This window comes from Podarcis bocagei (assembly GCF_964188305.1).
Source record: "Podarcis bocagei genome assembly, chromosome: 7".
Lineage (NCBI taxonomy): Eukaryota > Metazoa > Chordata > Lepidosauria > Squamata > Lacertidae > Podarcis > Podarcis bocagei.
In genome coordinates, this window is record NC_138132.1 from 69,315,279 (window position 1) to 69,342,803 (window position 27,525).

General features: G+C 45.8%; 2 protein-coding genes and 2 long non-coding RNA genes across 4 annotated transcripts; 2 read left to right on the forward strand and 2 right to left on the reverse strand.

Moving 5' to 3' along the window:
• LOC308591055 (arylacetamide deacetylase-like 4) lies at window positions 1–11,441 on the forward strand. The gene is made up of 4 exons (XM_081201608.1): window positions 1–249; window positions 6,930–7,143; window positions 9,191–9,254; window positions 10,552–11,441. Exons 1-4 carry the CDS (start codon window positions 16–18, stop codon window positions 11,321–11,323), a joined length of 1,284 nt encoding a protein of 427 aa, XP_081057734.1. The 5' UTR covers window positions 1–15; the 3' UTR covers window positions 11,324–11,441.
• Window positions 9,262–25,988, reverse strand: LOC308591177. Its single transcript, XR_014010027.1, has 3 exons — window positions 25,854–25,988; window positions 10,284–10,441; window positions 9,262–9,590 (listed from the first exon to the last, which is right to left on the reverse strand). It is a non-coding gene; the product is annotated as an uncharacterized lncRNA (long non-coding RNA).
• On the reverse strand, window positions 16,910–21,517 carry LOC308591187. Its single transcript, XR_014010038.1, has 3 exons — window positions 21,235–21,517; window positions 17,208–17,442; window positions 16,910–17,053 (listed from the first exon to the last, which is right to left on the reverse strand). It is a non-coding gene; the product is annotated as an uncharacterized lncRNA (long non-coding RNA).
• Window positions 18,381–27,280, forward strand: LOC308591068 (arylacetamide deacetylase-like 4). The gene is made up of 4 exons (XM_081201625.1): window positions 18,381–18,853; window positions 22,640–22,850; window positions 24,071–24,134; window positions 25,991–27,280. The coding sequence occupies exons 1-4, from the start codon at window positions 18,692–18,694 to the stop codon at window positions 26,760–26,762; spliced, it is 1,209 nt and encodes a 402-aa protein (XP_081057751.1). The 5' UTR covers window positions 18,381–18,691; the 3' UTR covers window positions 26,763–27,280.
• Window positions 27,281–27,525: the final 245 nt, after the last annotated feature.

A 27,525-nucleotide genomic window follows, 5' to 3' on the forward strand; every position in this document is an offset into this window, starting at 1 on the left:
AGAAGTTGGAACTGCATGATAGCAGAGAAAATAGTTGCCAGGAATCAGCCGGTTATTCAGTCCCTCCAAGGCTTCTCAGGAAGGAAGATGGATCTCTCCACGGTGATGCTGACATTTGTGATCTGCTTCCTGCTTTCCCTGGTGGTGCTCATTTATCGTGATGTCCGAAGAACAGATCTCCCTCCAGGAATCGATGGACCTTTCAAACTCTTCCTAATTTCCATTATGTTACACTCATCCTTGCGTATGGTAAGTTGGATGGACTTTGAACCTGGAGTTTCTGTGGGGCAGCCTTCGCTAGAGCATGAGACTCTTAATCTCAAGGTTACCTGCTTGAGCCCCACGTTGGGCAAAGTATTCCTGCATTGCAGGGGGTTCGACTAGATTGCCCTTGTGGTCCCTTCCAGTTCTACAAATTCTATGATTCTGCTATTTTTTTAGTTGCATGGGGGCTGGCCAGCCAGGAAAGGTTCAAACAGGCAACATGTTTTAGGAGGTGCAACCCCATCCACCCCATCATAGAAAAACGGAATTGTCGAGTTGGAAGGGACCACAAACCCAAGCACCACTCTGCAAGGCAGGAATCTTTCACCAAATGTGGAACTCGAACCCAGGACCCTAGGATTAAGAATCTCATTCTCTATCTACTGAGCTAGCCAGCCTGAAGGATTCATGTATTATAACTAGAGATCTGTGCAAAAATTTCCAGTTCTATTTGTGAACGCTTGTTTGTGGAGGGACATCTATCTCCTCCACAGTTCAAATACAGTGTTGATCATCAATGTGACTTCTGGAGAATGCTTTGTGCTATGACTTCTAGCATCCCCAGCTAGCAGGACCATGCTGGCAAAGACTGTCCCACGCAGTGGTATAGCATGGGTTGCGAGCATCTGGGGCCATGTGTGGGGTGAGGTGGGGACTATGGAGCACGCATTCAGCTGCCTAACAGTGTCCGCATCACCCAAGAGATCATAGCCTCAGAAACAAGAGAAGAAGATTCTCTCTGCTATCTGGAAAGTCACACAGAGAAGCCATTTTCAACAGAGCCCAGTGACAGAAGTATGCAGCTGTATTTAGGCAGCACCGGGTGTTGAAATTTTGCACCGAGGGCAACCGCACCTGTGGCCTCACCCCACGTTATGCCACTAGTCATGCAGTTCTATCTTGGGGCTCATCCACCTTTCTGCTTGTCCATTGCCTAGAAAGCAGTCGTTTTCCACTTTCCCCACACTATCCAAACGTTTTGCCTTTGTCTCACCGCTTTCAGCTAATTCCCTGGTGGCACGCTGGAATGCAGAGTTAACCAGGGCTATTGACTGTCTGGCTCCGAAGCGCCCTCTCCGATTGCATGGAGCCCGGACAGCCCCGTGGTTTTCCCCGGAGCTGAAGGCGATGAAACAATTGTTGAGACGGCTAGAGCGCCAGTGGCGGAAAACTCATTCTGAATCAGACCGGACACGGGCTAGAGCTCAATGTCAAGCCTACCAAGTGGCAATGGTGACGGCGAAGAGGGCCTTCTTCGCTGCCTCCATTGCATCTGCAGAAAACAGCAGCAGGAGACTTTTTCAGGTGGTTTGCAATCTATCGGAACCACCTGTACCACTGGGGCCTGGTAGGGACCCCAAGATCTCCTGCAATGCTTTTGCAAAAATTTTTGCAGATAAAGTCGCTCAGATTCAGAAGGAGATAGACTCCACCGTGGGAGCGGGGCCAGGGCGGGAGAGTGCTAGAGTTCTGTCTGGTCCTGTTACATGGGATCAATTCCAATCTGTTACCTCCGAGGATGTGGACAGGCTGCTTGGACAAGTGAAACCGACCACCTGTCTCCTTGATCCTTGCCCATCCTGGCTGATAAAACCGAGCTGGGAAAGGCTGGGCGATGGGCTCTGCGGGGTGGTGAATGCTTCCCTCTGTGAGGGAGCCTTCCCAGACCCGCTGAAAGAGGCGGTCATTAAACTGCTTCTTAAAAAAACATATTTAGACCCGGCCAATTTGGCCAACTATTGCCCAGTCTCAAATCTTCCATTCTTGGGCAAGGTGATTGAGTGGGTGGTTGCCGAACAACTCCAAGCACGCCTGGAGGATGCTGACCATTTGGATCCCTTCCAATCGGGATTCAGGCCTCATCATGGGACTGAAACTGCCTTGGTTTCACTGGTTGATGATCTCCGGTGGGCTAGGGACAAAGGTGAGAGCTGTTTCCTAGTTCTGATGGATCTCTCAGCGGCCTTTGACACCATCGACCATAGCATCCTTCTGGACCGTCAAGAGGGGCTGGGAGCTGGGGGCACTGTTATACGGTGGTTCCGCTCCTTTCTCCTGGGCCGTGTCCAGAAAGTGGTGGGGGGGGATGAGTGTTCAGACCCCTGGGCTCTCACTTGTGGGGTGCCTCAGGGTTCGGTCCTCTCCCCCATGCTTTTTAATATCTATATGAAGCCGCTGGGAGAGATCATCAGGGAGTTTGGACTGGGTGTTCATCAGTATGCAGATGACACCCAGCTCTACCTCTCCTTTAAATCAGAACCAGTGAAAGCGGTGAAGGTCCAGTCTGAGTGCCTGGAGGCGGTTGGAGGTTGGATGGTGGCTAAAAGATTGAGGTTGAATCCTGACAAGACAGAAGTACTGTTTTGGGGGGGACAGGGGGCGGGTGCGTGTGGGGGATTCCCTGGTCCTGAATGGGGTAACTGTGCCCCTGAAGGACCAGGTGCACAGCCTAGAAGTCATTTTGGACTCACAGCTGTCCATGGAGGCACAGGTTAACTCTGTGTCCAGGGCAGCTGTTTACCAGCTCCACCTGGTACGCAGGCTAAGACCCTACCTGCCCGCAGACTGTCTCGCCAGAGTGGTGCATGCTCTAGTTATCTTCCGCTTGGCCTACTGCAACGCGCTCTACGTGGGGCTACCTTTGAAGGTGACCCGGAAACTGCAATTAATCCAGAATGCGGCAGCTAGACTGATGACTGGGAGTGGCCAACGGGACCATATAACACTGGTTCTGAGAGATCTGCATTGGCTCCCAGTATGTTTCCGAGCACAATTCAAAGTATTGGTGCTGACCTTTAAAGCCCTAAACGGCCTCGGTCCAGTATACCTGAAGGAGCGTCTCCACCTCCATCGTTTAGCCTGGACAGTGAGATCCAGTGCCGAGGGCCTTCTGGCGGTTCCCTCATTGCGAGAAGTGAGGCTACAGGGAACCAGACAGAGGGCCTTCTCGGTAGTGGCGCCCGCCCTGTGGAACGCCCTCCCATCAGGTGTCAAAGAAATAAACAATTACCTGACATTCAGAAGACATCTTAAGGCAGCCCTGTTCAGGGAAGTTTTTAATATGTAACACTGTACTGTTTTTAACACTTGATTGGGAGCCGCCCAGAGTGGCTGGGGAAACTCAGCCAGATGGGCAGGGTATAAATAAATTATTATTATTATTATTATTATTATTATTATTATTATTATTATTATTATTTCCCTCAGAAAACCTGAACACTATTCCAATTCAGACATAAAGATTGGGTTTCTCTGGGGTGAGGGAGTGCCAGGGCAAATGCCCTTTGTTTGCTGAAAGCAGCTGTGCTCAGTGTCGTAGCCCAGGGGGTTGTGCCTCCTGGTGGACTGGGCAGCTGGGGATGAGTTGCGCACTGGGGGCCCCCTTTGCCCTTCGGCACTTTCCCATACTACATCACAGGTCAATGACCTGCATATTCCAACCATGCAAAAACCCTTGAGAAGAGTGCAGAGCATGACCAGTGAAGGAGGAGAGGCTGAGAGATGGGAAAATGGCCTAGGAAGAGATCTTGAGGGCCAGAAAGAGATTTAGAGGACTGCATTAAGCCCATGAGCCAATGGATTTCCACTGCTGCCTGGACTGAGTAACTCCAATAAGACAGCAAAAACAACAACACCCCACAGCAACAAATGCATGCCTGTATGATTTAATGTCACCATTAAAATGATGGTTCAGTCAGTAAAGCATGCGACTCTTAATCTCAGGGTCCTCAGTTTCAGCCCCATGTTGGGCAAAAGTGATCCTCATGGTCCTTTCCAACTCTATGATTCCAAACTTCTAACTTAAATGGATTGAAGTGAACTCAGCAAGCAAAAAAGTGGGAAGGGTTCTGCTTTGTCCACAAGTGTGGTCCTTTTGGACTAAAATGTGGACATCTCCCCCTCCCACCCAATACTTAATAGGCTTAACAAGTGGGTCTGATGCTGTTATGTGTTATGGCAGCCACCCTGCTACTAAGCTAGATTTAAACAAACAAACATGCCTGAATAAGTGGGAAATAGTATTGCCAGATCAAAATCTCAAAGAAAATGTTCACAATAAGGGTGAACAGTCTACATAACAAGGCAATCACAGTCCTTTGGAAGATGGGCTATTTATGGCAGAAACTGGGGGTAGGTTTCCAACCATTTCCCTGTTAAAAGATCTAAGGCTTTTAAATCTGCATAAGGCAGATATCCAACAGGTGCAACTATTCCATTACTGTATTGGAAAAATCAAGACCAATTGAATTCCCTGCTTGTTATACCATTGTTACAAGAAACCGGGGTGCTGAGCGAGAGGATGTGGCAGCCCACTTTCCGCATGATAGCAGCTTTAGGCCTCCAACACCTATGCCAATGAGAAAGTCAACAGGTGCAGCCTTCCACCCTGCAATTTAGGCAGGGGGAAGCGTGCAAAAGTGGGGTGTCTACCTGTTAAAACCACAGTAACCAGCAAGAGAAGAAAGTGAGTTTGGTGACGGGGCTTGTGCATAGCAAGGGAGGGAGGCATGGGGTGTGTGTCTTGATTTTTCTAGCTTAGGTTTTAGTTTGATGATCCCATGCCTCCGCTAAAATCACCGGGCTTCCTTTCAGTAAAGGGGGTTCAGGTTTGCTACCACTCGCTCACTCAAGCGCTGCTGCTTCCAAGTAAGGACCGTAGCTTTGAAGCCCGCTCCTCTGCGCGCACGAACTCGGGACAACGGTTCTTGCTTCCGAGTAAAAACACACACACTCCCCAGCCGGTTAGGGTCCTCCTTCCAGGGACGCGGACTTATAAAAAATATTGGGGGGGCCCGGGAAAGCTCATGAATAATAAATAAGCTCATGAATATGCAAATAAAGTGGCTCCGGCCCTAAATAGGGCAAGCCACGCCCCCCAGCCAGCCGATTGGCTGGCTGGGAGGTGTGGCCAGTCGGGATTCCCCTGTTCTCGCGGGATTTCCGGCAGTGCCTTGGCAGTGGCAGTGGTGCTGCGAAGCAGCGAGGCAGGAGCCCCCGCCCCCGGGGATTCCCTAATCTCGCGGGGGACGGCCGGGGCTCTCCGATTAGGGCGCGCGGCTGGCTGGCTGGCTGGCGAAGGAGCAGGTGGGGAGGAGGCGGGGGCGGCGGCGGCGCTCTGCTGGAAGGGCGCCCGAGATTATTGGGGGGGCTGAGCCCCCCCAAAAAATTTTTTGAGGGGGCTCGAGCCCCCTCAGGCCCCATGGAGTCGGCGCCTATGCCTCCTTCTACCCTCTATGCCTCGCAACTTCCCCTGTGGTTTTCCCTCCCACGGATCTACCCCTTGTGCAAGTGAATCAGCACCCGGGGGTGGGAAGGAGGTTCCCTCCATACATGCGCGGTTGGAGAGGCTCCAGCCCGGGGTGCTCGATGCGTCTTTGCGCACGGTGAAGTGAACAGAGGAAGCGCCCTCTCGAGTTCTCCCTCCTCTTGCTCTTCTCTCCCGCCCCCTAAAAGGTGGGGGTTGCCGAGATAGAGACGCTGCCCTGGACTCTCGCGTTGCGGTAGCTGGATCATCCAGGCAGGGATCTCTGCAAGGGGCGTGCCTGGTTTGCGCCCCCCACCCATATTGTGCGCCCGGGGCACCGGCTCCCTGGCACACACCACCCCTCTATGCCTATGTCTGTGCTGCAGCCTGGTAAACATCCTCCGCAATGACACAAACCTCGAGTCACGCACACAAATGATGGAGAATCTTTGGGCGGGGCGGGCAAGAACGATACTCTGAGAAAAATTTGTCTCACCTCTGATTAGAGGTGTGTGGGAGGCCACCTGGAGGCAGAAGTTGCTGCGGATGCAGCAATACCATTGCAACGCCACGCAGAGATCTTGGAAGAAGGTAAGTGGTTTAAATAAAGCAACGCCGATGGAGTGTTGCAATGCCCTCGTGGAGATTCTCCCGTACGGGTGTAAAGCCAAGAGCATCCGACGGAGGTCACTGTTCATTCATTTTTAAACTGAATGGGGAACAAAACAAATGAGCCGCAATCCGTCCCTTTCCGTTGACATATTAGAGTGATAGGGGCATTCAAATTGCCTGACCCCCTCCTTCCCCCAAAAAACTCTCCTGAAGTATCTCAACAGTTGTCAGTGATGAGAAAAATCCCTGTCCTCAGACTTGCAACCAAAATGAAATGACACAAAAGGTAAAAGAGGCAGAGGGAGGAAGCAAGCTCGGAGATTGGTTCTTCATTGATAAAATTGCACCTGTTAAATTAGGACCTACTGGGTAATCTGTCTGATGCCTGTGGGGTGTGGGTGGTGGAATTCAAGAATGTAATAATAATATTTTCATATCAATGCTATTTGGGTGGAAAACAGTGGAGTTACAAGCTGATTCCCCATCAGGACCTGATGGGGGAGGAATGTTAAAGTCGCCTAAAAATGTCACAGAAGACATTACAGACAGCATAAAGCTGTCTGAGTCTCCCATTGGAACCAAAGGGAAAAATGAAAACTGGGGGGGGGGGGAATGAAAACAAAGAGAACATTTTATGAATGCAATTGGAACAAATGGAAATGAAATCAATTAAACTTCTGAATGAATCAACGAAGCATTTCTCACCCCACACTACTCCTACAAACAGACCTTTCAAAAACCTTATTGAACTGAAAGCTAACTATGCTTGATACTAGCTTTTGTTGCTTTTTTGTTTTTTTCCAAACAGGGATCTATTTTGGAGAAGTTGGGAATCTGTACAAAACCGACACTCCTTAAATGGAGTTCCTCTGCAATGCCAGCAGGGAGCGAGCCCAGACTCCACACTATCGACACAAAATTTGACAATGTGACTGTGAGGATTTATCAGCCAAAGGGCCTATCCACAGGACAGAGAGGAATTATCTACCTGTATGGAGGAGCTGGCTTGTTCGGGAGCATAAGTGAGTCATTCTAATTTAACCTACAACCAGTGTGATCTGTGTGGGGCTTGATCTGGAAACTGCATCTCGTGCACGGTGCTGGGATCAGGTTGTTGAGTAGAACAACCGGACAAGCAGATATTACACCTGTGCTGAAGCCACTGCACTGGCTGCTGATCAACTACCAGGGCATGTTCAAGGTCTTGTGGTTAGGACCAGGACAACTCAGGAGCAGGTTACCTGAAAGGCCACTTATCCATTACGTAGGACATTTATGGAAATTCTAATCAGGGCACCGCATCCTACAGAATATCCAGGGCCGGCCCTAGATATTTTGCCACCTGAGGCATAGCAGAACATGGCACACACACCCAACGCCCTGCCGCCTGAGGTCACTGGAGGTGACCTGGGGAAGCCCCAGCCCACTGAAGGCAGTGGAGGAGAAAAAAGGAGGCTGGATAGGAACAATGGCAGCAGCAGTATCCCTGCTCTTTCCAGGTGGTGCATGGGTGACAAGTGTGGGGGCAGTGAGCAGTGAGCAGCACACCCCTGGGGGACTTCCCAGCTCTCCCCAGCCTGCTGCCTGAGGAGACTGCCTCACCCAAGCCTAATGGGCTGGCTGGCTCTGAGAATATCATAGGGCAGTATCCCCCAAAACAGGCATTTTCTGTTTGTTGTTCTCCGTGTACTGTGAAATCCCCTTTCCTCTTTCATACAGGAAGCAGCTACCACCAGTTGCTACAGGCATCTTGTGAAGTCTTTTCCTTTTGCCCTGGCTTTCCCTGGCCCATGACTGTTATCCTGTAATTGGGGTTGCCATGTGTCCTCTTTTTCCAGGACATGTCCTCTTTTTCATGGGTAGCGATCCATATCGATCCATAGTTGAAAGTAGAAGTTGGCAAAAGTGTCCTCTTTTTTGCTCTTCAAAATATGGCAACCCGTATGTTTCTAACCTTTTTTATGTTTTTATGTTGCTACTCTACTGGATATAGGCTGTATTTTAACGTTTTGATGTTTTTCGTTTCCTTTTTGGACTGTACACTGCTCAGGGATTTTTGGAATATTAAGTGGTTTATAAATGCTTTCTAATAATTTTTTATATATATATAAACATATTTTAAAGGAATTGGTGTGAAGAAAGAAGCTGTGATGGTAATGAAGGTATCATATGTAGCTTTCAGCCGTATTTGCAGTCATCACTATAATTTAAATAAAGAGGTCATTTAGGCCGGAGAGAGATAAAGTAACCCTGAGAAGAAGAGTTCAATGTATATGGGGAAAAACTATTCCACATTATTAGGTATCTGCTACGTATGTGCATTTCAGAAATGGATAAACAGATAAGATGATTTCACACACATGGTATCCTTTTTTCAATGTAGCTCAAGGTATAATTAAGAAAGCGCCCCTGATTAAATCCTATTCTTATCTCCTTACTTCCAGTCTCTTAGCACAATTGATGGATACCAAATTGGTACTATGGTGACCAGATTTCTAACTAGTGAGAAAGGCTAGAAGCAAGTATTGCCAAATCGGTACCCTTCAGCCATTGTGAATTACAACTCCTCCTGGACCATTAGGATAGCTGGAGCTGATGGAAGTTGTAGTTCAATGACATCCATTGTAGTCCAATCTTTTCTGTGAACTGCCCTGAGGCCTCTGGCTATAGGGTTGGTATATATACTCTAATAATAATAATAATAATAATAATAATAATAATAATAATAATAATAATAATCTGAAGGGCAACCCCTGGCTCAGAGAGTCAGAAGCCAGATCTATCTGTTTGTCGTATAGGAAGAAAGAAGAGGTACATGCAGGAAATGCCTAGGGGAGGGAAATAATCTTTGACAACGAGGGCATTAGTTTGACTTTGGGGCCTTAGGATCTGGATGGGTGGAAGGCTCCGTAAATAGGAAAGATGGGACTTCTCCTCTGGCTCAGATACAAACAGAGCCACAAAGAAGACTTGGGGTTCCGTCATACTCGTCTCACATCCACATTAATGTAGAAATGTGCATGCCATTGTGTAAAGTATTAATACACTGAAGGTCTTTTTACTATCCAGAAGCTTATCGGATGCTGTGCCGCTACCTTTCCAGAGAAAGTGAATCAGTGCTTGTGTGTGTTGGGTAAGTCTACTTATTCCTGCATTCATCCTGGATATCCTGAACAGCTGATAAGTGTGGAAGCAGGTGACACCCCCCCAAAAAAATTACTCCCAAAAGCAGTGGGGGAATTTGCCACTAATGGTACAGGGTTAGCCAATGCAGTGTCCTCCAGGTGTTGTTAAATGCCAAGTCCCATCAACCCCAGACAGCATGATTTATGGTCCGGCTTATAAGAGTTGTCGTATACGTTGTTGTGCGCGTGGGGCTGCAAGCAAGGGAGGGACTCCCATACATTGAGGGTGGCAGTGTGACAAGTTTCCTGGGTTTGGGCAAATTACTTTTGATGTCGTTTGTCATCTTGGTCTATCCCTGAACGCAAACCCTGCTCCGGCCCTTCTGTCACTAGATCCTGATCTAGATGCTCCCATTATACATAAACCGCTGCCCATTTCCCAATGGAAAGGTCTCAAAGGTCCATCTATGATGGGATAGCAAGGAGAAGTCTGAGGTTTGGCTCTCTTCAAGCATCTTACATAGCACAGAAGGGTGCTGAGAGGCCAAACTAAACATGACCCTTTTGACAAGGTATAGATCAGCTGTGTGGACAGATGTCAGTGGCAGACCACCAGGCACACATACTGAGTTATGAAGAGGCTGTGCCACATATAGATGAAGCCTTTGCAAGGCTTCAGTGATTCAGTTCCGTGGCAGTGCCCATGCTCAAGCTTCCTTCTTATATGTGACTGGTGAACTCATGTAACACAGGTATTGTTGGAGTTGATCAATGTCATCTTATTATAAGACCAATTAATATTCTAGAAAATAAAAATAAAGAAAACAGAACCAGCCATTTGCCTCCTTGTCTCAAACTGTTTGCAGGCTTTGAGATCTCCAAGAGTCAACACAATATTGAAAAAGATACCCTATATATAAAGTGCTTTGACAATAAGTGAGCCTCTTTTGGTTTATGACTTGTGTACCACAGCAGTGCTAGAACCACAGCAGTGTTTACTGAAATTTAAAATTAAATTACATTGTGAAGTTGTTGACCTTTTGGAAGTTCATTAAGGCTTCCCATAAACATCTGGCTGGCCACTGTGAAAACTGGGTGCTGGACTAGAATGTCCCATAGCCTGAGCCATCAGTGCAGACATTACTCTATGCATTTTTCTACATGTCACTTGGATGGGGAACAGTCCTACCACTGACTATGTTTCATTTCACATATTGTTTTAGAAAGTGTGAACTAGACTGGTTTGTCTTTAACTAAGAATAGGATTGACTTTCTCCCCTGCCCCTTCTCTCCATCATCTTCTAGGCAACGTTTGGCTCCTAAGCACCGCTGTCCTACACAAATCATGGACTGCATCACCGCCACTGAATACTTTTTGAAAAATGCAAGTGATTATGGGGTAGACCCTAATCGTATTGTCATTGCTGGTGACAGCACTGGGGCTGGAATTGTTCCCCTTGTCTGTCAACATCTGTTAACGAGAAAGGATCTCCCAAAGGTCAGAGCCCAGATCCTGCTCTACCCAAATATTCAAACACTGGACTACAACTTGCCATCTTATCAGCAAAACCGAAATGTCCCCATCCTGTTCACAAAATGGACTGTTGAATTTGACCTCAGGTTTATGAATGTGAAGCTAGCATATTTGGATCAAGTCCTGAAGGGGGCCCATGTTTCCGAAGAAATGAAGATGAAATACAAGAAATGGATCCATGCAGATCATATCCCGGATGAGTTTAAAGTCAGGGGCTACAAACCACCCCCGCCAGTCCCGTTTTCAAAGGAGCTGCATGAAATGATGAAGCTTTCTTTTGATCCCAAGCACTGTGCTCTTCTAGTGGAAGATGACATTGTGCGTCAGCTCCCCGAGACGTTTATGTTAACCTGCGAGTATGATGTGCTTAGGGATGATGGACTGCTATACAAAAAAAGGTTGGAGGACAACAGTGTGCCCGTAACTTGGCACCATGCAAAGGAAGGATTCCATGGGATTCTAAGTTCAATTGATTGGTTCTTTGAATGGCCATGTGCAAGGGTGGCAGCAGAGCATTTAACAAGCTTCATAAAACGATTCTGATCAAAAATCTCTTCTCTTTCCCGCATAAAGACCATTCATTTTACTGCATGCAGTGCACTTGAAGAAAATGTTATGAAAATGATGTACAGATTGTATTTAACACCAGCTAAACTGGCTAAAGTGTCTACCATGTAGACATTTGTCTGACAATACGAGGAATATAATCAACATTTTGGAGAAGTTGCAAGAAGACATTAATACTAAAGCAGTTTTGATTTTTGTGGACGCCGAGAAAGCCTTTGCAATATTTCTTGGAGTTTTATGAAGAAAAATCTTCAGGGGAAGGGGGTTGGTCAAGAGTTTGAAAATGGTATAAGTGCAATTTATTCAGAACAAAAAGCTAAACTAATAGTGAATAATGTGGTGAAAGAGGAATTTAAGATAGAGAAAGGGACACGACAAGGCTGCCCAATTTCCCCATTGCTTTTTATTTCAGTCCTGGAGGTTTTGTTAAATATGATTAGAAGGGACCGTTTGATTAAAGGCATAATGGTCGGAGCTAAACAATACAAACTGAAAGCCTTTGCAGATGACCTAGTATTGACATTACGGGAGCCAGAATCTAGTACTAAAAGAGTATTAGAACTGATTCATGAATTTGGTCATGTGGCAGGATTTAAGTTGAATAAGCTAAAAACTAAAGTCCTGGAGAAAAACTTAACAATGATTGAGAAAGAGAGGTTTCAGAATGAGACAGGTTTAACAGTGGTTAAGAAGGTCAAATATTTGGGGATTAACATGACAGCTAAAAATGGGAACTTGTTTAAAGACAATTATGAAAAATGTTGGACGGAGGTTAAAAGGGATTTAGAAATATGGTCAAATCTGAAGCTTTCCTTGTTGGGCCGAATTGCTGTTATAAAGATGAATGTATTGCCAAGAATGTTATTTTCATTTCAAACATTGCAAATTGTGGACAAAATGGATTGTTTCAAGAAGTGGCAGAGAGATATTTCTAGATTTGTCTGGCAGGGCAAGAAGCCCAGAATAAAATTTAAAATACTAACAGATGCAAAGGAAAGAGGTGGATTTGCCCTGCCAGACCTTAAACTTTACTATGAATCAGCAGCTTTCTGCTGGTTGAAAGATTGGCTACTTCTTGAGAACACTGACATTTTGGATCTAGAAGGTTTTAATAACGTTTTTGGGTGGCATGCATACTTGTGGTACGGCAAGGTTAAAGCCCATAAAGCATTTAAAAACCATATTGTCAGGAGAGCACTGTTTAATGTCTGGACAAGGTATAAGGACTTACTTGAAAATAAAACCCCAAGGTGGTTGTCACCAATGGAGGCAAAGGCTCAGAAAAGGCCCAATATGGAGGCCAAATGGCCAAAATATTGGGAGATTGTGGAGCAAGAAGGAGACAAATTGAAATTGCAGAGTTTTGAGAAATTAAAAGATAGAGTGCGAGATTGGCTTCATTATTACCAAATAAGAGAGGTATACAATTTGGATAAAAAAATGTCCCCAGATTTGCAAATCTGTCCCCTGGAAACGTGGCAGCATCAGCCTCAGGTCTGGCTGGCTTCAGGAGCTGCCCGCTGCCGTGGCGCCCACCATTTTTCCTTGCCGGAACTTCCAGCCTGGAGCCAGACTGTTAGCACAGTTGGTTCTGGCAGGCTTCAGGAGCTGCCCGCTGCTGTGGTGCCCACCATTTTTCCTTGCTGGAACTTCCGGCAAGGAAAAATGGCAGGCACCATGGCAGCGAGCAGCATCCAGGCTGTTGACTGCTGCTGCCGCCACCACTGCCAAAGGGGAGCCGGGGACGTCCAGCAGTACAGATCTCCTGTCCCCTCCCCCCTTTGTTTTGACTGATAGGGGAAGGCTCGGGATTTGCAGGCGGGCAGCCGTTGCCCAGTTTTTTTAAAAAAACTCTGCACATTTATGTTTCACAGGGTGCGAAAAAGGGCTTTGCACCTTTATACAATATGCATGTGTGCTTGGGCCCAGGGTCTTTTGTCTCACCATCCCCACTACTGACTTCCTGTTGCTACGCAGCTTCAAAAAGAATAAAAAGTGTCCCTGGATTCATTGAAAAAAATCTGGTAACCATAATCTAACCATTTTATGGATGCCACTCAGGATTTGTGTAGCATTTACAGTACTCCTTAGCCTGTATTTGGGAACTTGGGGACAGTACTGAGCCGAACTTTTGTTCATTGGCAGCTGGGGTTTATGGGGAAACTTTAAGACCCCTAGGAATTATATGAGAACTTAGTCTCATATAAGTAACTGCTTCCCGCCTAGAAATTTACAGCCACCTTGTCACCTGAGGCTGGTATCACAAAACTCAAGGGTGCCCTACCTGCAGTCCATCTCTTTAATGTAACATTTGGCAGCAGGACTTGTCACAGGGATGTTTCATGCTAAAGTTCAAAATGCGTCTAGCCTCTTGTGCTCTTGAAAGGGTTAGGGCCATTGAGAGTTGTGTCTCAGGGAAATGTATAAAACATTCTTTAACTTGGTGGGGTTTTTTGTCCACTCAGTTCTCCTACAAATCTGCTTCTGTTGGCTTTTTCAGGCAGTGATGCACCAAGCCAATCTCACTTCAGGAGTGGGTTGAGGTTTATGAGAAAAGTGTATCATAATAGCTAGTAAAATCTTCCTTATTTTATTGTGTTCTGGTGCTGTGATTCCTATCTTAAATAAATTCTGCTGCTATAGAAACAGCTGGTGTGAGTTATTGGAAATGGGCTCTGATTCTGATTTCAGTGTTCTGGGCTATTTGGGGGGTCATGGAGGTTTCTGGAGGAAAGTGTCCTTCCCATTTTTTGGCTGAGGATTTGCAGAAGGGAGAGAGAGCTGAGGCACATCTCAGTCCTAGAGGGTCCCTGAAAGTTGAGTTGTCTAATTTGGACTCCTGCTGCAATGGTCAAAAGACTTTGGGACAACAATGCAAATTTATAATTCTAGGGAATTTAAGATAGCAAATACTCCAATATTTTTATCAGCAGTTACTGATGGTAGGGATTTTTTCCCCTGTTTATTGAAAAGGAGAATGCTTTGTCTTGCAAGAGAAACTGTTAGTTTTAAGTTTTGCTTATTCATTTATCTACTTTATTGGGGTATTTATGTATGTTAATTGGTGTTACTTCTATACAGATGTGCAGTTCGATTGGTTTGCTAAACCTTTTCATTGTAAGTGTCTGAGAACTAGATCTAATGTGCTTGATTAACAGCCCCATCTGCCTAACCCACCCTGCAGGGTTTCTATGAGGCTAAACCATTGGAAAGCTGTGCAATCGCATTCCCTTTCATTGCAACTTATGCTTCTTCTGCCTCTTGTAAGGTGAGTGGGAGGCAGACCTTTAGCTTATCTGACAAGAGCAAGAAGGAGAGCACTAATTACCTGTTACAAATGAACACACCTTACATTACCAAATCCTCATCTCATAAAATTGCAACCAGCATTGCTCCTGTGCCGTGTAAACCCATTCAAGTTAAACAAAACAACTAATTTGGATCTGTTCATTTCAGGCCCACAAAATTGAATGCAACTTATATTCACAGGTCATGCCAAAAACATTACTCTTCCTCTGGATTCATGACATGTGTTGGATATGTCCCATCTTTACCTCATTGTTTTCTTAAGATGGTGTAACAGCCTTACCTCTTGACAACACCTTCTTAATAGGCTTATATTTCAATCCAGATAGTCCAGGCTATCTTCCTCACTGTTGCATTATAAAACCAGTTTGGGAGGCTGGGGAGTCCGACCACATACCAATGTATGTTGACTCCTTACAGCTGCAGCAAATCATTCCTATGATTTCTACAGACTTGCTAACGTCTAGGGTTGTGTTGGAGGCACAAGATTCCACTTCCCTACCACTAAGAGTCTTCCCCTTATTGCCCCAAATGAGGTCAATATAGAAGTTTTTATCCAACCCTTTCACATACAGAGGTGTAGCATCCATAACCTCACCCTTAGTCCCGCTTCCTTATATATCACAATTTTAGGTTCAATATCTACTACTCTTTCCATAGTGGGACTCCATTGCCTGCAAGACTGTTATGAAAACAATGTGTCACTTACGGGCTCACAACTCTTGGAACACTTGGAAGATTCAGGAACGGATTTGTTCGTACCCACCAATTTATCAGCATCTTAAAAGACCCTCTTGTGTATAACTACTGTAGCCCTGAAACCTTCAGAATATCTAGAAGTAGAAGCACCCAGAAAGGCAAGGTCTCTGTGATATATTCCCTGCTGATACAATCCCAGTTCTTTCCACTTGTTACTTTGAAATCAGTGTAGGCAAACTTTAAGATTCAGAATGGTTTAGGACAGGCATCCCCAACCTTTGGCCCTGCAGATGTTTTGGACTACAATTCCCATCATCCCAGACCACTGGTCCTGTTAGCTAGGGATCATGGGAGTTGTAGGCCAAAACATCTGGAGGGCTGCAGATTGGGGATGCCTGGTTTAAGATCTTTCTTTTTAAAAATGATTTTCATTTATGTACATTTCAATAGTAATTTAACAATAATTCAGACATTTCAAATCTCGACTTCTTTCCTCCGCTTTCTGCGGATCGTTTTTTTAATCACCATTCCCTGCATATTCTAAGTTATATTAAATCGTTCTTTTATTCATCTATTGTGTGGACAGGCAGAGTCGCCCCAACATGATGCGACCCCTGAGCAGAATAATGACTCAAGACAACATGCTATGGGATTAAAATTGGCCACAACTTTATTAAGTTTCAGATGTAGGGAGACCTTGGCTCAGGCATTGGGCATTTATACTTCCCAGTCCCCAGCCAGGGATCTGGGAGACTTCAGGGTTATCCAGAATGTGTGGGGATTGGGCTGGCTCTGGAGAACATATGTTCAAGCAGAGAGAGCCCCCACCCCCATTTCACTGCCTTTGGGGGGGAGAGCAATGACAAACTCTCGGCATATGGCCAATGCCTCCCCCTCAAGACCCCTTTAACGGGGAACCCTGGTATCACCACCACAAGGGGGGGCGTGGGTCGCAACTTCCTGCCCCCCCCCCATTTAGGAAGATAGACTAAAGGATTCCACCCAAGGCCTGAAACCACCAAAGTTGTGACGTTTTGCAACGGGGTAGGCAAAACCTGCCAAGGCAGGAAAATTCCTTTCCAGCCCTTCAACAGTGACCCTGATGTAGCAGCGCCTGCGTACCTGTGGAGAAGAGGTTAAGCTGCGAAAGAAGACTTAACTGAGGGAGGGGAAAGGTGGGAGAAGCTTTGGAGCCGACTGCCACTTTGCAGGTAAGATTCACCTTCTGTTGTGTGGGCAGGACGGTCCCTCCCCTTACCTGGCCAATCCCCTGGCAATGCCTCCCCAGGTGGGATTGGGCGATTGGCTGAGGTAGGAGGAGACCTCCAGGTATCCAGCCTGGGGAGTATGAAACCAGCCTAAACTACCAGGAGTCACACTGGGATCCAGGGGGCTGCGTGCGACCACGCAAAAGGAGCCCCCATTTGATGTGGGAGCGGTCATTTTCATATATCTATACAGTGGTACCTCTGGATACGCACACCTCAGGTTACATATCCTTCAGGATGCGAACGTGGCAAACCCAGACCAGAAGTATTTTTCTGGGTTTCACCACACGTGCATGCGCAGAAGTGCTCTACCGCACCGTGCGCATACGCAGAAACAGCACCTTCGTTTGTGAATTTCTTGGGATCCGACCAGAGCTCTGGAACGTATCCTGTGCGCAACTGGAAGTACCACTGTATTTTTTTCAAACTGCAGCTTGTCACAGCAGTGGCGTAGCGTGGGGGGTGCAGGGGGGGCCGGCCGCACCGGGCGCAACATCTGGGGTTAGGGTTAGGGGGCGCAAATCCATGGGTTAGGGGGTGCAAATTACTTGCCTTGCCCCGGGTGCTGACAACCCACGCTACGCCACTGTGTCACAGTAGTCCTGCCAATGTTTTTATCTGTTTTCAATTTGTTTGCAAATATTCAACATACCATTTCCATTCCTTTATAAAAAGTTTACTATCCTGATTTCATATTCTTACGGTAAGTTTTTCCATTCCTGCATAGTCCATAGGTTTTGTATACATTCTTCTTTTGTCGGGGTTCCATCATCTTTCCATTTTGGGGGCAAATAACATTCTCACAGATTTTCCAAGCAGAAGCTAGAAAATAAAGGCAGCACAACTTAGGTTCCAAAGATGACAAAAGTTTCAAATTTATTTGCATAGAAACACAAAGATGGCTAAGGACAATGTTTCCCTCAAAAAGCTTGATCTCCGCTTTTGGTCAGCACACCGTGCTCAGAATGGTGTAAATCCCTAAGTAGGCCATTTGAAATAGGCCTGGTGTCTTGCGCTAGCAGCAGTGGTAGATTTGGGACTCTCAAATTTCAGCGGCACAGTGTGCAATGGTAAATTTCGGCGCCCCCTGCCTCTTGCACTCCCAGTGCAGCTGAACCAGTTTTGCTGCCCTATAACCACCTCTGCCAGCAGATTCTCCCTACACTGCCCTTCTAAGACCCTACATGTGTGGAAGGATGGATGAGGGCCAGGATACCTTTAGATCGTAGTGAAGAAGGCTACTATTGCTGACAATGGTCTTCATTGCTAAACCTTAATCACTACAGGAGGCTAAGTACTAAGTACTAAGTAGGCTCTTTTTGTTCCTTTATACATGTCTCCGCCCTGTGATAATCTAACTCAATTAAAATATTTGCAGAATCAGATGAAATATCTTGCAGAGAAAAAGAAACAAGGGGAATGAAGGTTTGGGACGTACCATATTATGAAGTCAAGCAATTATTTTACATGTGGGGTTGTTGTTTTTTAAAGAATTTAGACAGTCCTATAGAAAGCTGCAAACAATTTGAAAATGGAACCCTGAGTTCTTGCAGTCCTTTGCTTCCATAACAACCTTTGATGGAATTATGCAGCACATAATTATGTGATGTTAATTCACCAAGAAGCTGGCTTGGCTAGTCCAACAATTTAATCCTTGCTGATTAGAAGGGACTCTGCCATACAGCCAAACTCCGCCCCCAAACTCACAACTATATCATGAATGTCCATTTCAAATTCAGAATGGATCAGGAATTGTACCCAACATTAACTCAGAGGATGCCCATTGATGTTAATTAACATGACTTTGCTTGGCTGCATCAATTTCTGTGGGGCTATTATGAGTATAGATTAATTGAATACAACCCACAGAGCAGAGTCTCACAGAATCTCCACTTCAAAATCTGGTTGAAAGGAGAAGGTCTTCATTCATAGAATTCATAAAATCACGGACTTGGAAGGGACCCTGAGGATTATCTAGTCCAACCCCTTCAATGCTGGAATATGCACTTGTCTCATATGGGGATTGAACCTGCAACCTTGGCATTGGGGCAACCCAGGAGAAGGAAGGAAGATGGATCTCTCCACGGTGATGCTGACATTTGTGATCTGCTTCCTCCTTTCCCTGGTGGTGCTCATTTATCGTGATGTCCGAAGAACAGATCTCCCTCCAGGAATCGATGGACCTATCAAACTCCTCCTAATCTCCATTATGGCACACTCATCCTTGCGTATGGTAAGTTGGGTGGACTTTGAACCTGGAGTTTCTGTGGGGCAGCCTTCGCTAGAGCATGAGACTCTTAATCTCAAGGTTATCTGCTTGAGCCCCACGTTGGGCAAAGTATTCCTGCATTGCAGGGGGTTGGACTAGATGGCCCTTGTGGTCCCTTCCAGTTCTACAAATTCTATGATTCTACTATTTTTTAGTTGCATGGGGGCTGACCAGCCAGGAAAGGTTCAAACAGGCAACATGTTTTAGGAGGTGCAACCCCACCCAGCCCATCATAGAAAAACGGAATTGTCGAGTTGGAAGGGACCACAAACCCAAGCACCACTCTGCAAGGCAGGAATCTTTCACCAAATGTGGAACTCGAACCCAGGACCCTAGGATTAAGAATCTCATTCTCTATCTACTGAGCTAGCCAGCCTGAAGGATTCATGTATTATAACTAGAGATCTGTGCAAAAATTTCCAGTTCTATTTGTGAGCGCTTGTTTGTGGAGGGACATCTATCTCCTCCACAGTTCAAATACAGTGTTGATCATCAATGTGACTTCTGGAGGATGCTTTGTGCTATGACTTCTAGCATCCCCAGCTAGCAGGACCATGCTGGCAAAGACTGTCCCACGCAGTGGTATAGCATGGGTTGCGAGCATCTGGGGCCATGTGTGGGGTGAGGTGGGGACTATGGAGCACGCATTCAGCTGCCTAACAGTGTCCGCATCACTCAAGAGATCACAGCCTCAGAAACAAGAGAAGAAGATTCTGTCTGCTATCTGGAAAGTCACACAGAGAAGCCATTTTCAACAGAGCCCAGTGACAGAAGTATGCAGCTGTATTTAGGCAGCACCGGGTGTTGAAATTTTTGCACCGAGGGCAACCGCACCTGTGGCCTCACCCCACCTTATGCCACTAGTCATGCAGTTCTGTCTTGGGGCTCATCCACCTTTCTGCTTGTCCATTGCCTAGAAAGCAGTCATTTCCGGGGGGCCACTAGCGGCGCCTTGAAAGATGGCTACTAATAACATCTTGTCCAGCTTGCAAGAGGTAATTAGAGGCTGATATGGGGAGTACATCAGCCTCCCTTCGTCTTTTCAGGGAAGGAAAAGACGCTGCCTCACCTGCTGTTGCCATAAATCACCCCCGAGTTCGGATGAAGGAGGGGGTGAGAGGCACTAGATGGAAAGCCCTCGGGCAAGCTTGGAGCTCCCTGCCAGCTTCTTTCAGGAGCGAGCCTGGCTGCGATGTTTAAAAAGAAGAAAAGAATTGGACCAATAAACGGACATGCTTCAAGAGAAATCAGGAATGCTTTTATCTGCTAATAAATTTACCACTGAGTGAAGAAGATCGAGACGGAAGGACGAAGGACGGAAGGAACAGAGATAACACCAGAGAACTGCCGACATTTTGGTATGTGGAGGTACGGGGGAAAGACTTTTTTATTTTATTTTTATGTGAGTACCTGATAACCCTCCCCCTCAAAAAACCGCCTCGACAACTAATTTACAAGTGGGAGTGAAAATGAACTGTGTGAAAAAAATTATATGTCTGTGAAAGATCTGGAAACAAGTGAGTCTCTATCAGTGACGCAGTAAGAAATGCTCCGTTGTGTAGGCAGATCTCAGCTGCAAGATGGATGGTCTAGGGAGGAAAAGCTGCTTGGATATCAGGCTGGAATCGTAAATCAGAAAGGGCTGTTATCCTCCTGGAAGACTAATTATGAGGCAGCGGGTCTGGAAAGTAAACGAGTGGACATTTAGACTGTATTTCACCGGAATGACAGGACGGAGTGTCTGCTCGAAAACATGATGGTTGGATTTGCGGACATACGAGAGAGCATTATAAAACCCACACAGAGACAAAATAAGACTGTTCCTTTTAATCCACTTGTGGAGAAAACTCGGAGGTGACAGAAAAGGAAAATGAATAAATGACAAAGATGAGAAGATGGGACTGGAAACATCATTGCAGTAAGGAAAGCAGCACGAATTTGGATCTTTGGATTCCTGACGATCGAGGAGCATGGGTACCCCCCACCAAAAATAGTAATTCTTAATTTGGAAAACATTTGGACTTTATGATGTGTGTTGATATAATTTGGACTAATTGGTATGATATGTTTAATTTGGCAAATGGAAACTTAATTAAAATTATTGGGGGGGGGGGGGAGAAAGCAGTCATTTCCCACTTTCCCCACACTATCCAAAGGCTTTGCCTTTGTCTCACCCGGGGTGCTCGGTGCGTCTTTGCGCGCCGTGAAGTGAACAGAGGAAGCTCCCTCTCGAGCTCTCCCTCCTCTTGCCCTTCTCTCCCGCCCCCCAAAAGGTGGGGGTTGACGAGATAGAGACGCTCCCTGGCATCTTCTCATACAGAGGCTCCCTCCGATGCGGGACCCACCTGCTTGCAGCTCATCTGCCTGCCCGTGGCGCCTTGGGAGCTTCCAACGCCCCGCCAGCCACGGTTGCGTGGCGAGTGGCCAGCATCCCAGCCGGCTCCGCCGGCTCTTCACTCTTAGCCCTCACCGCCGCCGGGTGGACTCTAGCGTTGCGATGGCTGGCCGCTGGATCATCCAGGCAGGGATCTCTGCAAGGGGCGTGCCTGGTTTGCGCCCCCCCCCCCACCCATATTGTGCTCCCTGGCACACACCACCCCTCTATGCCTATGTCTGTGCTGCAGCCTGGTAAACATCCTCTGCAATGACACAAACCTCGAGTCACGCACACAAATGATGGAGAATCTTCGGGCGGGGCGGGCAAGAACGATACTCTGAGAAAAATTTGCCTCACCTCTGGTTAGAGGAGGTGTGTGGGAGGTCACCTGGAGGCAGCAGTTGCTACGGATGCAGCAATACCATTGCAACACCACGCAGAGATCTTGGAAGAAGGTAAGTGGTTTAAATAAAGCAACGCCGATGGAGTGTTGCAATGACCTCGTGGAGATTCTCCCGTACGGGTGTAAAGCCAAGAGCATCCGCCGGAGGTCACTGTTCATACATTTTTAAACTGAATGGGGAACAAAACAAATGAGCCCCAATCCGTCCCATTCCGTTGACATATTAGAGTGATAGGGGCATTCAAATTGCAAGGACCCCCCCCCCAAAAAAAAAAATCTCCTGGAGTATCTCAACAGTTGTCAGTGATGAGAAAAATCCCTGTCCTCAGACTTGCAACCAAAATGAAATGACACGAGGTAAAAGAGGCAGAGGGAGGAAGCAAGCTCGGAGATTGGTTCTTCATTGATAAAATTGCACCTGTTAAATTAGGACCTACTGGGTAATCTGTCTGATTCCTGTGGGGTGTGGGTGGTGGAATTCAAGAATGTAATAATAATATTTTCATACCAATGCTATTTGGATGGAAAACAGTGAAGTTACAAGCTGATTCCCCCAGAGGACACAATAAGAAGCTTATAGAACATGTGTGTGTGGTTTTTTTAATGGCTTATAAAACTGTGACTCTGTGTCCATTATGTTTTAGGTTTGGTGGACCTGGTGGGGGAGGAATGTTAAAGTCGCCTAAAAATGTCACAGAAGACATTACAGACTGCATAAAGCTGTCTGAGTCTCCCATTGAAACCAAAGGGAAAATGAAAACGGGGGGGGGGGGATGAAAACAAAGAGAACATTTCATGAATGCAATTGGAACAAATGGAAATGAAATCAATTAAACTTCTGAATGAATCAACGAAGCATTTCTCATCCCACACTACTCCTACAAACAGACTTTTCGAAAACCTTATTAAACTGAAAGCTAACTATGCTTGATACTAGCTTCTGTTGCTTTTTTGTTTTTTTTCCAAACAGGGATCTATTTTGGAGAAGTTGGGAATCTGTACAAAACCGACATTCCTTAAATGGAGTTCCTCTGCAATGCCAGCAGGGAGCGAGCCCAGATACACTATCGACACAAAATTTGAGAATGTGACTGTGAGGATTTATCAGCCAAAGGGCCTATCCACAGGACAGAGAGGAATTATCTACCTGTATGGAGGAGCTGGCTTGTTCGGGAGCATAAGTGAGTCATTCTAATTTAACTTACAACCAGTGTGATCTGTGTGGGGCTTGATCTGGAAACTGCATATTGTGCACGGTGCTGGGATCAGGTTGTTGAGCAGAACAACCGGACAAGCAGATATTACACCTGTGCTGAAGCCACTGCACTGGCTGCTGATCAACTACCAGGGCATGTTCAAGGTCTTGTGGTTAGGACCAGGACAACTCAGGAGCAGGTTACCTGAAAGGCCACTTACCCATTACATAGGTCGTTTATGGAAATTCTAATCAGGGCACCGCATCCTACAGAATATCCAGGTACCCTAGATATTTTGCCACCTGAGGCAAAGCAGAACATGGCACACACACCCAACGCCCTGCCACCTGAGGTAACTGGAGGTGACCTGGGGAAGCCCCAGCCCACTGAAGGCAGTGGAGGAGAAAAAAGGAGGCTGGATAGGAACAATGGCAGCAGCAGTATCCCTGCTCTTTCCAGGTGGTGCATGGGTGACAAGTGTTGGAGGCAGTGAGCAGTGAGCAGCACACTCCTGGGGGACTTCCCAGCTCTCCCCAGCCTGCTGCCTGAGGAGACTGCCTCACCCAAGCCTAATGGGCTGGCTGGCTCTGAGAATATCATAGGGCAGTATCCCCCAAAACAGGCATTTTCTGTTAGTTGTTCTCCGTGTACTGTGAAATCCCCTTTCCTCTTCCATACAAGAAGCAGCTACCACCAGTTGCTACAGGCATCTTGTGAAATCTTTTCCTTTTGCCCTGGCTTTCCCTGGCCCATGACTGTTATCCTGTAATTGGGGTTGCCATGTGTCCTCTTTTTCCAGGACATGTCCTCTTTTTCATGGGTAGCGATCCATATCAATCCATAGTTAAAAGTAGAAGTTGGCATCATCATCTGAAGGGCAACCCCTGGCTCAGAGAGTCAGAAGCCAGATCTATCTGTTTGTCGTATAGTAGGAAGAAAAACGAGGCACATGCAGGAAATGCCATGGGGACGGAAATAATCCTTGACAACGAGGGCATTAGTTTGACTTTGGGGCCTTGGGATCTGGATGGGTGGAAGGCTGGGTAAATAGGAAAGATGGGACTTCTCCTCTGGCTCAGATACAAACAGAGCCACAAAGAAGACTTGGGGTTCCGTCATACTCGTCATCCCAACCCACATTAATGTAGAAATGTGCATGCCATTGTGTAAAGTATTAATACACTGAAGGTCTTTTTACTATCCAGAAGGTTATCGGAAGCTGTGCCGCTACTTTTCCAGAGAAAGTGAATCAGTGCTTGTGTGTGTTGGGTAAGTCTACTTATTCCTGCATTCATCCTGGATATCCTGAACAGCTGATAAGTGTGGAATCAGGTGACACCCCCCCTCAAAAAAAAAAAATTACTCCCAAAAGCAGTGGGGGAACTACATGGTACAGAGATAGCCAATGCAGTGTCCTTCAGGTGTTGTTAAATGCCAAGTCCCATCAACCCCAGACAGCATGATTTATGGTCTGGGCTTATGAGAGATGTTGTCCAACTACATCTTCAGGGCACCACGATTGCTACCTCTGTATTAAAGGCAGTTTCTTCATGATACGTCTGTTACGACAATTTTCTAACAGGCGTGTGGGAAAGCTGACTTCTTGACAGTTCTTCTAACAGCAGCCAAGGCACAGAATTGCACCACGGCAGAATAATCCTCTGAAGGCAAGGGAATAAGAAACTGTGGCAAAGGAACCCAAGGTCCAGAAGGCTGGGCTGAAGTCTAGGCTCCAGTCAAGCTCGCTCCCATCACCACTGCGAGTTCACCACAATGCTGGTGGGGCTACAAGCAAGGGAGGGACTCCCATACAGTTATGGTGGTAGTGTGACAAGCTTACTGGGTTTGGGCAAATTACTTTTGATGTCGTTTCTCATCTTGGTCTATCCTTGAACGCAAACCCTGCTCTGGCCCTTCTGCCAGTAGATCCTGATCTTGATGCTCTCATTATACATAAACCGCTGCCCATTTCCCAATGGAAAGATCTCAAAGGTCCATCTATGATGGGATGGCAAGGAGAAGTTTGAGGTTTGGCTCTCTTCAAGCATCTTACATAGCACAGAAGGGTGCTGAGAGGCCAAACTAAACATGACCCTTTTGACAAGGTGTAGATCAGCTGTGTGAACAGATGTCAGTGGCAGACCACTAGGCACACATACTGAGTTATGAAGAGGCTGTGCCACATCTAGATGAAGCCTTTGCAATGCATTCAGTGATTCAGTTATGTGGCAGTGTCCTGGTCAAGCTTCCTTCTTATATGTGACTGGGGAACTCATGGAACATAGGTATTGTTGGAGTTGATCAATGTCATCTTATTATAAGACCAATGAATATTCTACAAAATAAAAATAAAGAAAACAGAACCAGCCATTTGCCTCCTTGTCTCAAACTGTTTGCAGGCTTTGAGATCTCCAAGTGTCAACACAATATTGAAAAAGATACACTATATATAAAGTGCTTTGACAATATCACCAGATTTATTAATCAGCAAAACAAAGTAAATTGATGTTTCTGGTTTTTCTTCTTCTGCACCTGTTCCTGAAACAGTAACGGACAATTACAGTCTAGGTTTTGCATCCTGTTACACCTAATCTATTTCTATGGCAACTCACTGCTACAGTTATATGGTGGAAACATGTTTCTGACATATTGAATATTTTTTGGGAGAATTCCATGCTCTAAGGCAGACATCATGTCTGCTGTGTAACTGCCCAGGATGTAAAAATCATTTGCTCAGGATTGTAAATTTTAATTAAGTGAGCCTCTTTTGGTTTATGGCTTGTGTACCACAGCAGCGCTAGAACCACAGCAGTGTTTACTGAAATTTAAAATTAAATTACATTGTGAAGTTGTTGACCTTTTGGAAGTTCACTAAGGCTTCCCATAAACATCTGGCTGGCCACTGTGAAAACTGGGTGCTGGACTAGAATGTCCCATAGCCTGAGCCATCAGTGCAGACATTACTCTATGCATTTTTCTACATGTCACTTGGATGGGGAACAGTCCTACCACTGACTATGTTTCATTTCACATATTGTTTTAGAAAGTGTGAACTAGACTGGTTTGTCTTTAACTAAGAATAAGATTGACTTTCTCCCCTGCCCCTTCTCTCCATCATCTTCTAGGCAACGTTTGGCTCCTAAGCACCTCTGTCCTACACAAATCATGGACTGCATCACCGCCACTGAATACTTTTTGAAAAATGCAAGTGATTATGGGGTAGACCCTAATCGTATTGTCATTGCTGGTGACAGCACTGGGGCTGGAATTGTTCCCCTTGTCTGTCAACATCTGTTAACAAGAAAGGATCTCCCAAAGGTCAGAGCCCAGATCCTGCTCTACCCAAATATTCAAACACTGGACTACAACTTGCCATCTTATCAGCAAAACCGAAATGTCCCCCTCCTGTTCACAAAATGGTCTGCCGAATTTGAACTCAGGTTTATGAATGTGAAGCCAGCATATTTGGATCAATTCCTGAAGGGGGCCCATGTTTCCGAAGAAATGAAGATGAAATACAAGAAATGGATCCATGCAGATCATATCCCGGATGAATTTAAAGTCAGGGGCTACAAACCATCCCTGCCAGTCCCGTTTTCAAAGGAGCTGCACGAAATGATGAAGCTTTCTTTTGATCCCAAGCACTGTGCTCTTCTAGTGGAAGATGACATTGTGCGTCAGCTCCCCGAGACGTTTATGTTAACCTGCGAGTATGATGTGCTTAGGGATGATGGACTGCTATACAAAAAACGGTTGGAGGACAACGGTGTGCCCGTAACTTGGCACCATGCAAAGGAAGGATTCCATGGGATTGTAAGTTCAGTTGATTGGTTCTTTGAATGGCCATGTGGAAGGGTGGCAGCAGAGCATGTAACAAGATTCATAAAACGATTCTGATCAAAAATCTGTTCTCTATCCCGCATAAAGACCTTTCATTTTACTGCATGCAGTGCACTCGAAGAAAATGTTATGAAAATGATATACAGATTGTATTTTACACCAGCTATATTGGCTAAAATGTACAAGACAAGAACTAATGAGTGCTGGAAATGTAAGGGAAGGGAAGGTATCTTTTACTACATGTGGTGGAGGTAAAGGCTTTCTGGGAAATGGCATATAATGAGTTAAATAAAATGTTTAAAAATACTTTTTGTTAAAAAACCAGAAGCCTTTTTTACTGGGTGTAGTGGGTGAAGAGATACTATGGGAAGACAAAAGACTGTTTATGTATGCAACAACTGCGGCAAGAATTCTTTTAGCCCCAAAAATGGAAACAGCAAGAAGTACCAATGAAAAAAGTGTGGCAGAGGAGGATGATGGACTTTGCAGAACTGGCAAAGCTGACAGGAAAAATCCAAAACCAGCACGATCAAGTATTCCAAAAGCATTGGAGTAAATTTATACGATATTTGAAAGATTATTGTAAGCAATTAACATCACTAGCAGGGTTGTCTGATGACTTGTAATGAGAAATTTTCTACCTTCCAATTTTTATTTAAATTTTGAGACATTCTGTAATAAGTCTAATTAGAATTAGAATTGAAAAACATATAAATTACAGTGATATAAAGGTTAATTTCGAAAGCCATGAGGCGGGAAGAAAAGAAATTGACAGGCTCTATTTTTTTATTTTTTAAAAAATCATATTTATTAAAGTTTC